The sequence below is a fragment of the Salarias fasciatus genome, chromosome 2, assembly GCF_902148845.1.
Source record: "Salarias fasciatus chromosome 2, fSalaFa1.1, whole genome shotgun sequence".
NCBI lineage: Eukaryota > Metazoa > Chordata > Actinopteri > Blenniiformes > Blenniidae > Salarias > Salarias fasciatus.
The window spans coordinates 25,912,982-25,926,106 of NC_043746.1; the positions used below are offsets into that span (position 1 = coordinate 25,912,982).

At 43.2% G+C, this 13,125-nt stretch overlaps 1 protein-coding gene across 1 annotated transcript; it reads right to left on the reverse strand.

Moving 5' to 3' along the window:
* Window positions 1-216: 216 nt before the first annotated feature.
* On the reverse strand, window positions 217-11,606 carry elp1 (elongator acetyltransferase complex subunit 1). Its single transcript, XM_030112241.1, has 36 exons — window positions 11,512-11,606; window positions 11,007-11,194; window positions 10,759-10,911; window positions 10,577-10,658; window positions 10,097-10,177; window positions 9,908-9,993; window positions 9,646-9,836; window positions 9,172-9,295; window positions 8,998-9,091; window positions 8,591-8,821; window positions 8,309-8,479; window positions 7,938-8,016; window positions 7,658-7,813; window positions 7,477-7,583; window positions 7,245-7,348; window positions 7,098-7,151; window positions 6,880-6,985; window positions 6,623-6,738; window positions 6,458-6,531; window positions 6,083-6,161; window positions 5,581-5,660; window positions 5,360-5,497; window positions 5,135-5,220; window positions 4,892-5,040; window positions 4,693-4,816; window positions 4,362-4,459; window positions 4,078-4,279; window positions 3,930-3,991; window positions 3,780-3,842; window positions 3,640-3,700; window positions 3,307-3,420; window positions 1,778-1,877; window positions 1,579-1,706; window positions 1,266-1,420; window positions 1,033-1,108; window positions 217-328 (listed from the first exon to the last, which is right to left on the reverse strand). The coding sequence occupies exons 2-36, from the start codon at window positions 11,154-11,156 to the stop codon at window positions 261-263; spliced, it is 3,942 nt and encodes a 1,313-aa protein (XP_029968101.1). The 5' UTR covers window positions 11,157-11,194; window positions 11,512-11,606; the 3' UTR covers window positions 217-260.
* Window positions 11,607-13,125: the final 1,519 nt, after the last annotated feature.

A 13,125-nucleotide genomic window follows, 5' to 3' on the forward strand; every position in this document is an offset into this window, starting at 1 on the left:
CGCCGTGCTGTTTAAACAGTGAAATTACAGAAGAGTTTAATTTCCTGCTGTGGAGCAGCAGAGAAACGCTGTGCATCTGGACACCATGTTTGGAAATACTGTAATAAATGACTGATTTTATGTTGTGTAATGTTTTTTTTTTAACCCCAGAGAATCAATAACCAGTGACATTTATTGAACCTTTAGTTATTCCATATTTATTACTTAACTGACATCTGACTCGAGTAAAAAAAAAAAAAAAAAAAGTAAGCTAAACAAACTTATTTGAGAACAGAAAGCTTCCACTTGACACCATTTCTCATCTTCGGTGGTGCTGGGACTTCAACATCTAGAAAGTTAGAAAGAAGACAGACAGAATGATTAATGGCAAAAGAGAGAGAATTTACATCTGATGATACAACAAACTATGAATTAATGAGCGTTTATTCAGATATGAAATATATAAAAACAACCACATAAAGTTTTGTAAATCCAGAACACCACACACAAAAGATTTAATCCTTCTTTCTGTGAGCTGAACAAGCTCCTCCACTACACCGCTCCAGCAAAATGTTGTTTGACAACCTTACTGACCATAACAAACGCAAGAAATTAATCCTGACATAAGTGCAGTGGTCAGCAGTCTAGCTTCTCCAGATAAAAAAAAAAAGAAAAAGAAAAGAACAAAAACACTTTTTTTTTTTTTTTTTAAACAAATTCTATGAGCCATTGTTCCTCTGTGTCAGATTGTCTCAAATTCTTTGTCTGGTAATCACAATTATATTTTTCAACATTTCAAGTTCAGTAAATAATAACCTAGTCCAACCAACAATGAGATAGAAAGCCTTGACCATATTAGATCTAAGAAAGTCAACAATTACTTCCCAGTAAGGGCTGCACCATAAAATCATCATCATCGTAAATTTAATTTGATTCAGGATTTCACTGAGAGCCACATCTGGCCCTAACGGACCTCATGACGCCCGGGTCTGCTGCAGTTGGACAGGAGAAACATAGGAAATGAAAGAATGGAGCGAAATAAAAGGTACTAACCTTGTGAAGCTGCAGGTCGCTGCTGCTGCTGGAAAGAAGCCATGATGCTGTTTGCAGTGGAGTTCGGTCCAGTGAGCTGCAGAGACAGGGGGACGAAAATTAACACACAAATAAGCATTAAAATTTTAGTCATAAATCATGTTCATAGATCCGGGAACACTGATCACTGGTGCTTGTTGTTTAGAGTAAGATCTAATAAAAACATAATAACTGAAAAAAGCGTATTTATTTACCGGCCCCTGGGTGCTGAGCAGGCCTTCGGGGGGCCACACCTCAGGAAGCGCTGCCTCCATCATCTGCAGAGCGTCTTCATAGGCCAGCTGCAGCTTCTCTGCCTGTTTGTCAAAGTGGAAGAGCACCAAGGCCTTCAGCAGGCCGTGGACCTCCTCTGGAACAAATGAAAGGCAGAGGATTCATTATGCAAAACACTGTTATTTATTCTTTTTTCATATATGGTATTAATACTGTTTCAGGACAGATAAGAGAAAAAAAAAACACAAAACATTTTCTGCAACACACAGAGAGAATCCTTTTCCATGTTTGTACCTCTCATCTTGTCCACAGTGGTGATAATCTCACTCAGAGCGTACATCAGCGCTCGGTCCTCCATCGGACTTCCTTCCTTCAGACTCAGCTTCTTTCGATCTGCTTTCCTTCGGTTCTTCGAGGATCTCCTGCAGGAAGAGCGTGAAAAATTAAGCCAGTAACAACACCGAAGACGGATTGCTGCGAGTGTTTTTCTTACGAGGAGATCCGGGAGTTGCTCTGGGAGTATTTGGAGCCGGTCATCACGCTGCTGGCCTCAGAGTACAGCTCAGCATCGGCGCAGTCTGGACCGTCTTCATCTGACAGATAGCACAGAGGTCGGTTGATTTATTGATTTGATTGATTGATTGATTGATTTTATTTGTTTCATTCTTTTTTAAAAGAAAGAAATGAAAAGGAACAGAAAGAAGTGAGACTTATGATGTCTGCCCCTATCAACATAAAATAAATGACAATTTGTCAAGATTTGTTAACATATCACAAAAAAAAAAGCAAAATTCAATACAACCATTTCACTTAATCAAAATATAAATACGAAAATTTCACAAATAATTGCAGATCAAATACAACCATTTCCCAAGTGTAAATACAAAAGAAAAGAAAAAAAAAAAAAACCTTAATGAAATATTTTCAAAAGAAACAATCATTCTAAGTTTGACCATTCTTTAAAACAGAGTCGTACCCTCCCAATAACTGTGCTTTTAAACATTTCTTGAAGATGTGAATGGACTGAGACCTCTTAATTTCACTGTCAAGTTTATTCCATAAACTGATTCCTTTTGTTGTGATGCATCTTTCTTTCAATTTGGTTCTTGATTCCGGTCGTTTGAAAACTTCAGTGCCTCTTAATCTATATTGACTGTCTCGCTTTGCAAATCTATTCTGTAAATTAAATGGTAATTTTTTCCGGTGAGCTTTATACATTGTTTTAAGAAGGTTGAGTTCTACCAATTCTTTCATTTTTAAGGATTTCAATTTTATAAATATTGGGTTATTGTGGTCTCTGTAACCACTTCCATTCACCACACGAATCGCTCGTTTCTGTAAGAGGAAGAGTGGTTCAATGTAGGTCTTACAAGCATTTCCCCAGACTTCAACACAGTAGGTCAGATATGGTATAATCAATGAATTGTACAACAGAAACAAAGAATTATTGTGAAGTGACTCTTTCAATTTGTACAGAACAGCAATGGTTTGAGAAATCTTAGTTTTAACGTACTCTATGTGGGATTTCCATGTTAGTTGTTCATCCAGCAGTACACCTAAAAACTTAATTTCATTTGTTCTTTCGATCTCTATACCTTCCACTGTCAGTGTTGTGTCAACGTCTGTCCTTCTGTAACTGAAAATCATATATTTGGTCTTACTGATGTTCAAAGATAGTTTGTTAGCGTTGAACCATTTTATAACATTCTGAAACTCTTTTTCTACAATTTCTAATACTTCATTTATATTGTCTCCAGCATAATACAAAGTAGTATCATCCGCAAACAAGATGCATTTCAATAAGCTGGAAGCAGCGTCAATGTCATTGATATAAAGAAGAAAGAGTACTGGTCCAAGGACGGATCCTTGAGGAACCCCACAAGTTACGTTTCCATTTTTAGATTTTATATCGTTTAAAGGGGAAGATGATGTGAATGAAGCATGTAAGCCCTGCTTCACACAGTTCCAAAACACGTTTGAATTAAAAACCAAACTCTGAAGGCCAGATGATGTTCTTCGTACCGAGCATGTCCTGTCGGGCCTTTTCTTTCAGCTCTCGAACCACCGCCAGCCGGTTCCTGTGACGTGTAAAAGTGGCGACCTGAGCCTCCAGGAAGACGGTCTGGGTGCCGACGGCTGGAAAAAGAACAACAGAAATAAATACTTCACTCATCTAATTTCAGTTCAAATTTCATCTTGAGACCTGCACGAAATACTTTCGATCATATTCGACTGCAGGAATCCACCAGAACACACGACTCCATTCTCTCTAACACTGTAAACAGGCTGAATAGCGAGGACACTCTCCCATGATGCCTGCGCCTTTAAACATTTTCAACTGTGAGGCGCTGGTACCTTCGATCAGTGCAGGTTTCAGGTCGGTCTCAGTGATATCCTGCCTGTTGTGCATGTAAATCTGAAGCAGACAGAAAAAAAGAAAACATCATTTGATGAACTAGAATTCTCAGAAGTGTGTGATCTTTCTCGTTACTGACCAGTCGGAGTGCCTCCTCCCAGACGGCCCCGGTGATCAGAGCTAAGATGGCTTCCTCGCAGTCCTGGTTGGTAGCAAAAGGAATCAAACTGTCATCAATTTATCAGTAGCAGCAGGGGAGTTCTGCAAATTTGTAACAAAAAACTCCTACTTTTGCGTACTGATCCAGCAGCAGAGCGGCTTCTGAGTACCGCCTCTGCTCAATCAGCTTCTCTGCAGGAGAGCGAAGAAGGAACGTTCACAGCTGGAAGCGCAACATCTGGCCAGCTGCGGGCCTCTCTACCTGTCGCCATGGTTACCTGCCAAGTCTCTGGCCAGCAGCGCTAACTGGTCCGGGGGAAGCGGCATCTGCTGCGCCACACAGATGGCGTTCCTCCAGCTGGAGCTGGTGGCGAACGCCTGCAGGGCGCTGGCCGTCTCGCCGCATCGCCATAGCAACAAGCCGGCCTGCTCGGCCTGTTGCTGCTCCACCAGGTGCTCGGCGTAGGCACAGCTCAGAGCCTGGAGGTGGGGGGGGGAGTTCAGAAGAGTGAACATCCGGCGGAGCGGTTCAGTCATTCAGTGACGTGAACGGCGAGTCGACCTTGCACTGAGCGCTCTCGGCGGCGTAGAGTCTCAGAGCCTCGCCGTACAGCTTCTGCTCCATCACCAGCTGCAGGACTTCAGGGAAATGTTCCTCTCCTAAACACACACACCAAAGGACACGGCAGTGCAGCAGACGTGTCTTCAGTATTCACTGTTGGTCGTGTTAAATGGTGCATAAATAAAGATCCGGCTGTGATGTGCTTCTCAATTATCTTTGTTCTTTCATGCCGCAAATAAAACTTAATGTGGACCTCAGACTTGTTTCTGTTCATGTTGTTTAAGCAAATATTCTTCTTTTTCTTCGACATGCTGACGGACATCACACTGACCGCTCTTGCTGAGGTGAACCAAAGCCTTTCTGTAACGCTTCAGGTGCTTGTCGATGGTGTAACGCTGGTAGTTTGGCTCCAGGCTCTTCAGCTTGTTTAGGAATGGAAGGTACTCTTTGGGGTCCTGCACAGGAAGACAAGGAGTGAAATCAGTAACCAGGAGGACAGATTTGGACGGATTGTTCCGTCTGTCTGGTACCTTCTGAGACTTCTCGGCCACCATCAGGACCAGATCGAAGTCGTACGTTCCCAGAGAGTGTTCGTACAGGTCGTTGACGTTGACGAGGAAGAGGAGGTACTTCAGCGCCTCCTCGGCGCTCACGGCCCCCGCAGCCTGAGGGGGGTTTTCTGTGCAGATACACAAAAACAACGCAATACTATCAAACACGCTTTACCTAATTTTGCTGGAGGTCACCGCGACATCAGAGGCCTGCCTCCTGACCTCGAAGCTCGTGGACCTTCTGCAGAGCGATCTCCAGCTCCGGGACGCTCTTCTTCACATGTGCAGTCAGTATCGACAGACAGAACCTGAGAGAGGAGACACACGCTCAGGCTTTCCATTAAACAACAGATCTGGAACTCCTACATTGGCTAAGAAAATGTGGAAATAAAGGCGTAACCACATCGGGTCAATCCGTGTGGTGAAACCCAAACAAGGAGCACTCACTTGTTGGAATCCATTCCTTCCATCGCGCTCCGTAAGGAATCACAAACCACATCCACCTTCTTGGGCCCTGAGGCGGGGCGGGGCTGGGCCGGGCCGCTCTGAGGGCGGGGGTACATGCTGCTGGTGGTGTCCTCCTCTCTGACAACCACACCGGAGAAGAACACATGGAGTCAGGGAGGGTCGGGGGTTTATCATGAGAGAATGAACTCCCTGAAGCTCACCTGAGCTCCGTGAGGAAAAGGTTGATGTGGTTGATGGAGTCCAGTTGTGTGATGAAGGTCTCGATGTTCTCCAGGAAAACCTGCACAAGGAAAAGAACTCTGGGTCAGAATGAATGTTTTTTTATATTTTTAAACATTCAAACATCCATTATTTCCCATAATGTGAACCTCTTCTTGTTAGCAGGCATTCAAAGCTTTTCTGATTTTCTGTCTGCTTTCATTCATTGGTTTTAAATATTGAAGGTTTCAGTCCATTCATTCCAGATTGTGTAGAAAGTACTTTGAATGTGAACATTTTACAAATGCATTCAGAATCCTCTTTATGAAAATTGAGAGAAAATTAGTTTTTCAAATATTATTCTGCCAGCTTATTGAGTTAAACCCGTTCTGAATGTAAATGGATTTTAAATTGTTTGTGGGTTTGACCTGATTTGACCTCATTGAATGAATGAATGAATGAATGAATAAAATCACTCCAGCAGTCTCAAATCCTCCTGCATACCTTTGGGTTGTGGTCATAGATGAGGTTCAGGTTGATCCTCAGCTTCCTCATAGACTCGAAGGCTTCTTTAAACCGTAAACTACAAGAAATAACACACGAATAAGCTCAATACAGCTGAAGAAGAAGAAGACTCTATTCACATACAGGATAAACACACGTCATGAAGCTCAAAATTATTCACAAGGTGTTAAAATCTTCTGAGCCATTAGAGACATGACAAACTAAAAACAATCAACAGAAACATATCAATTCTAACTCTCAACTTTATTTATATAGCTTTACAGGTCTGACAGAGAGACCTAAAAACCTAAAGGCATAAAGTGTGAACAGTAAAACAATAAGTTTCTTGACAGAACTGAACTCTGGTAAACGGACCTGTCGAGCCACTTCCTGAGCTGAGCCAGCACCAGCGCTCTGTGATGGACGGTCTCCAGGTTCCCTCGAGGCATCTGGACACACAAACACACACAAATCAAGACAGATCCAAACCTGAAATCTCAATCCCTGCTTTTCTTTTGAATCTGCACTGAGTGAAATGACCTGCAGAATGACTCTGGTGTCCTGAGGCACCACCGTGACGATCCGGGATCCTCTCTCCACGCGCCGCAGCGTCTCATCGCTCTGACCGCCGTCCGACGCCAAGGCCGCCTGCAGCCCTGAAAGATCAACGTAAACTAAAAATGATCAACAGAACGCAACAATGGCTACTTTATTTATTAGTGTCTGTTTATTTCCTTATCGTATGGAATACATGCAGATACACATTAAAACTGCAGCCGTGTGTGTCTTCTCCCCACCTTTGAGTGTGAGCGTGCTCAGCTGAAGGCAGCGACAGGTGTGTGAGTGTGTGGTCACCAGGAGGAAGTCGCCGCAAACGGCGAAGGAACTGATGTTGGAGGCCAGCTGAGGAAGATTTAAGAACTTTGATTCAATCCCCAATAGCTGTGTTTCTTCTCAGCTTTAGAAAAGAAAAAAAAGATCTGAAACATCTGGGAACGGGACGTCCGTGACGTACCTCAGCGTCTCCGGCGTAGAGGTGCGATCTGTCTGTCAGGCCGAGCAGACATTCCTACAGACAGACAAAACAAGGAGCAGTTCATGCATTTAGGTCAAACGTGCAAATCTGAACACAACAACGTGCCGAGCGAGGTGATGTTCGTACCTCGCCGCCGACGCTGCACAGAGCCGCCTGGATGCAGGGAACAGGGAAGTTGATGCTGCAGCCGCTGGAGTCACACCAGTTCTCCACCGAGGGCTCAGGACAGTCTGTGGGAGCAAGAATCAATATGAAACTGGAAAATAAAACTATAAATGATGAAAGATTTTTAGTTACTTCACTCATATCAGTCACATTTTAAAGGATTATTTCACATATTAAATATGTAAAGACTGACCCCAGAGCAGTTTTCGGATCTGTCCGTCCTCCAGCTGCAGAGCGACCGTTCCAGTCCGGGGACAGTGAACCACGCTGACCACGAGCCCGTCCACCTCCACCTCACACCTGAGCCACCGCACAGGTCAGACGGGATTTACACGCCGTTTCAAACACATTCATCATTTTCAAGTCAAACTGACCCGATGGCGAGCGTGTCACTCTCATCCTGAAGGGGGCGGAGCATCAGCAGGGTGGAGGAGGTCGGCAGCAGACCGGGAGAGACGCCCACAAACAGCTGGTCCTGCAGCCACAGCAGCTGCCTCAGGGCCAGAGGGGCGTCCTGACGCACTGCCAGCCTGAAACAAACAGGAAGGACAGGAAAACAGCTATCAGGAGAAAGAGTGTGCACTGTATAGAAATAGCGGCGTGTTTTAAGATAAGAGCAGCAGTGTGATACAGTCGGGTTGGTTTTGGTTTTACCTGAAGGTTTTCTGAAGGAGCAGAGGTTGAGATATAACCCTGAACGCGTCTCCGTTTTTAGCAGCTTGTTCTCCTGAACCTGAGGTACAGTTGAAATATAATGAATACATATTTAGTGTTTCAATCACAAGAAAAAAGACGAATGTGAATGGCAGTACCCAAAATAACCTTTTTTGAATTTAACAGAGAAGTTGCAGAACTTGAACACCAACTGCAAGACTGACAGTTATTTTTATAAAAATTCTCTGAATAACCGTAAAACATAAATCCCATATCTTTTTCAGGCATCTTAGGCAAAAGTAAAACCGACAATTAAAACCTTCAAATAGCTTTTTTTTGACAGGATTGCTGTCTTTTGCTTGAAAATTCACCTTGGCTGTAAACTGAGATCTCTCCGTTGGCTGTGAACGCTGCGAGCTGATTGGTTCCCTGAGTTGCACAGAGGAAGGCCACCTGGTTGACTGGAGATTTTAACTGGAGCTCAAATGAAGACATGGGCGGAGGAACCACGCACTGCCTGAAGGTCGTCACCAGGATTTTATCTGAAGGGGCAGAGAGAAAAGTCGCTTTGACCTCCGTCCCTTTTTAATGAGAAAATATGAGCTGCACTTTATGTTATTGAAAGAGATCCTCATCATCATCATCATCCTCACCTCCATCGATCACGGCCACGTTGGCGTTGTCGGAGGCGTCCACCCCGAAGCTCCGCTCGGTCGTCCAGCCCCAGTCGTAGGTGACGCAGGTCCAGCTGTGGGTCACCAGATGAAGCCGCAGGGGGCGCTCAGGGTCCCAACAGACGCAGGCCGGAGCCTTTCCAGGGTCTGCGCCAAAGTCCAGGCTCTGCTTCAGATACCAGTGGTAGTTCCCCACTGTCCACAGCTGGACTGCAGCAAGAGAGCCAAGTTACTCCTATGATACACTTATTTGTAGATTTTCAGCTGTGTCAGGTTGGATTTTTTTCATTCACACTGTGGCGTGAAACAAACATCGTTTTTAAACACTACTGTCTAAACGTGAAATTTTTCTGAAAGGAAAACATAAACGTATCATCAGAACATACTCCAAGTGTTGAGCCGTCCATCGTCCCCTGCAGTCAGATCCTCCAACCAAACAGCCAGAACAGTGGAGTCACTGTTCCACAGGAGCTCTTTAACCTGAAGCACAAGCGAGAAACGACTGACTGCACCTTCATGTTACAACTACTGCATCGCTTTCGCTCTGAATTTGAACGTACTTTGGCTTGGTCTTTGCTGAACGGCAGAGTGAAGTCTCCATGCAGCAGCCCGTTCTTCTCCATGAACACCACGCTGTGTTTGTTGGGGTGGCGCTGAGTGCTCGCTATCAGGCTGCCGGACGGTCTGAAACAACACAGGAACGCTTATCTTTCAATGTCTGCTTTTTGCTTTAAGACCCAGCAAATGAAAAGTCTGGTTATTCTGCATATTTATGAGATATGTGCTTTATTATTTCTCCAGTCCGTCTTCTTTATCCAAGAGTCCACGGGAATTGGAGCCAATCTCATCTGTCTGAAGGAACTCAAGCACAGGGAGCACACTCAGCTCAACATGCAAACTCCAGACAGAAAGGCCTTCAAGTCTGGACCCACACTGTCATTCTTATCGGTAGAGAGGGTTTCATTTCACGTCCAGATTATTATATATGTTAAAAAAAAGCTAAAAAGATTGAAGTTTGATCGCAGAGCTCCTACTTCCAGCAGAGGGCCTGCTCCAGGCCGTTGACGGGCTCGCTGGTGGCCTGCAGGACGCCCTCTCGGTTCCACACCCGCACCTTCCTGGCTCCGGTCTGAGGACAGATGGTGCTGACGGCAAACAGCTGACCGTCACCTCGCCAAGTCACCCGAGGCCGTCGGTCGTCCCAGGAAACAGCGGGCTGCACCTCCTGTGGAGGGAGGTTCACATGACTCCAAAGATGTGGATGAAGTTTGAACTTTAACAGCTTCATCCACTGACCTGGATCTTCTTCTGCGCTGCCTGTTTCCCCTCTGACCCATGGAACTGAGTCTCCTTCTTCCCCCAACCTACTGTGATAAACTTTCCTGCAAAATAAAGCAGAAAGCTGCAGGTTTTGGACCACAATGGTTCCTGACCATCAGGTAAGAGAGGATGAATTAAAAATAACTCAGTTTGAAGGCAGTGTACCTTCACCAAAATCATCCTGGTGAATTCCGATCTCAGTGATGGGCTCGAAGTCTTTGGTCATCATGATGATGGTTTGTTGACCTATAATCACAAATTATTAGTTATTTTTTACATCATGTTCATAAATCTCCAGAGTATCAGTGTGTTTTCCATCAGACGCGTCTCATGACTGAACTGCAGTTCAATGATCCTCAATACTTTAGATTTAGAATATATAAATGTTGTTGTAAAAAGCTTCCTCGTTATAAACACAATTAGTTATAGTTTTTAAGTTTGAAAACAACTTTAAAATGATACTTAAATGACTCGTTTTCTTTAAATTTTACCAGACTACAATCACAAAATGTTTGTCCTCATAATGGGAAAATAAATCAATTACATTCAACAACATAGTTCCATTCTCTGATTATTCAAAATCCTAAACTGAAGTCATATGCTCAGGAAGAACTGACTTCTGACCTGTTGATACAGCATACTGACCAGTAGTGAGAATGACAAGCTCTTCATCTGGACTCCAGCTCATTGAAGTGAGACCACTATCGACACTGCCCACACACTCCAGCTGTGGAACATCAGCATTTTTCATGAAGACCATCACTGACTCACATCAATTGCCTTTTACATCAACACTTTAAAAAGAATAAAAGTTCTGTTTTACGAACCTGGTGGGTGTTGAGGTTGAAGAGAACGACGTCCCCGCCTGCAGTGGCCAAACATGCAGACTCCAGCTCAGCCAGATCCTGCAGTCCGACCACCTCCCCGCTGCCGTCCTCTGGGAGGAAACTGTCTGCAGTCAGAGAAGCTTCACTGACAACCTACACAGAAAACAAACAGAAGAGGGCTCATGATCAGTCACCACTTGTAACAAAATCTTCTACAAGCTTCGAGCCAAGCAGCAGCAGCACCCCACCTGGCCTGATCGAGGGTCGTACTCTGTAATAGAGTATTGAGACGATATCAGCAGCGAGCCAGTGTCAGCCCTCACGGAGAAACACAGCGGGGAGCCCGGACCCTGCAGCTCTGAGCTGCGCAGGCTCTTCAGCAGTTTCAGATTCCTCATGTCACCTCAGCGGTGTGGGCCCAAGAACTGAGAAGGACCTGAAAATACAAGAAGAGTTCAGGCTGTGACAGACGGATCTGGAGGACGGATCTCTCAGTCAGCAAAATGCCCATATTTCACATTGACAATAACATAAACTACTTCAAAATCATCACAGCGTTCTAAAAATATTCTTTATCTATACGTTTTAGAAATAAACTTAAATTTGTAACTATCCAGATACCCAGTGTCCGAAAATGGAACCAGTCCCTACTAGCTTCCCTTTAAATCGCAGAATTCTGCATCGATTTAACTTCACAACAGAAAGAAGAAGCTTTCAAACTTGCAAAAACCACATCGAATAGCTTCGACTCACCGCTATGGTAGAATCTGGGGGATTAAAGTCTCCAAATCATCCAAACTCTAAAACACAACAACATGCATGTGGCTCTGTCAGACTCTCATGCCCTCTGACCCATGACGTAATTACAGGAGGATAGAGGCACTGTCGCCTCCTGGTGGTGAGGAGGAAGTACTGCAATGCAGGTTTTCATTTGCTTTCATTTTCACTTTGGGTTTTTTTTCTGCATTTAAAATGTATTGCGTGATTTATTCATATTTTATGTTGTTTTATTTGTGTCGAAATTAATTTCCTTCATTTAATTTCGTTCATCACAGTTATTTAACCACCATCAGTCATTTGTAAAGTGCTTTAACAGCACCAAGTTACATGAAAGTTAATCGGCATTGCTTTATCAAAATCAGGGCTGTGAGGTGCTGGAGCTGACTGCTGTTCACATTCACATACACAACAAGGAATAATAGGAATAAGGAACAAGGAATAATAAAAATGAGCTATGTTTTCAAACTGTGGAAGCAAACCTGAGCGCCCCTAGAAAACCCATGGAAACATCAAATGGAACTGCCCTCAAGCCCAGGACAGATTCAAACAGGGGACCCTATGAGGGAAGAGAACTAACTACTACACCTCTATGTAACCCTGCATGAAACTTGGTATCCAGAAATAGTTTGACTGTGTAGTTGAATGACTGAAATACAAACTAAATTTTGATGCTGTTAATGAAAAAGAGATCAAAATAAAAGCATGACTTCATGGCATCTGAAGGAAAGTCCAAGATACATTGTACATTCCTTTCTATACGTATTTCAAGGTTTATGTTTGTAATTTTGAGGAAAATGTTTGACTTATGGATGTATTGCAATTTTTGAGCCAGCGGTAGAGTTTCAGATAAGCCACTACAATGATAACAACAATATTTCCAATCTGATCTCAGGAGCAGGAGCATCTTCAGCAGCAGATTAATGCAACCAAATTGCACAACAGTCTCACATGAGATCACAGGAGAGCTTTCCTTCCTGTGGCCATTAGATTCTTTAACTCTTATCACTCCCCTGTAAATATTGTTTTCTGAGTTTTCACTGTCAATCCATTTTCCATCCATGTATTAGTCACTATGAAGTCTTGTACATGTTAAAATTTAATATTTACTTTTTTAATTCTGATTCAGAAAGATTTGATACATTTATATTATTCAATATGTGTGGATCAACGCTTTGAAGAGTTTCGTATTCTATTCTATTCTATTCTATTCTATTCTATTCTATTCTATTCTATTATATTCTACTACTGCTACTAGGACTACTGTCCATTACTACATGTACATTATACTGCACTAATGTTTTTTGAACAATTCCAGACACTGTTTTCGTGCAATATTAATACATTTTAAGTTGTTCTTTGGCTTTACAGTCATATTTATTTGGCTCTCGGTTTTCTTATTATTCTTAATATTAAAGTTATATTTAAAGTAAATTGAAGTGTCAGAATCTATAGATATAATCTCTCTTCTGGTATTTGCCCTTCATAATTAAGTGAAATAACTTATGATACCATGGTTTGTACAGTTTACGCTTGTCGCTTTTACTTTGAAAAAGCCAAAGCGGAAGTTGTGTTTGCGATGCTTTTATC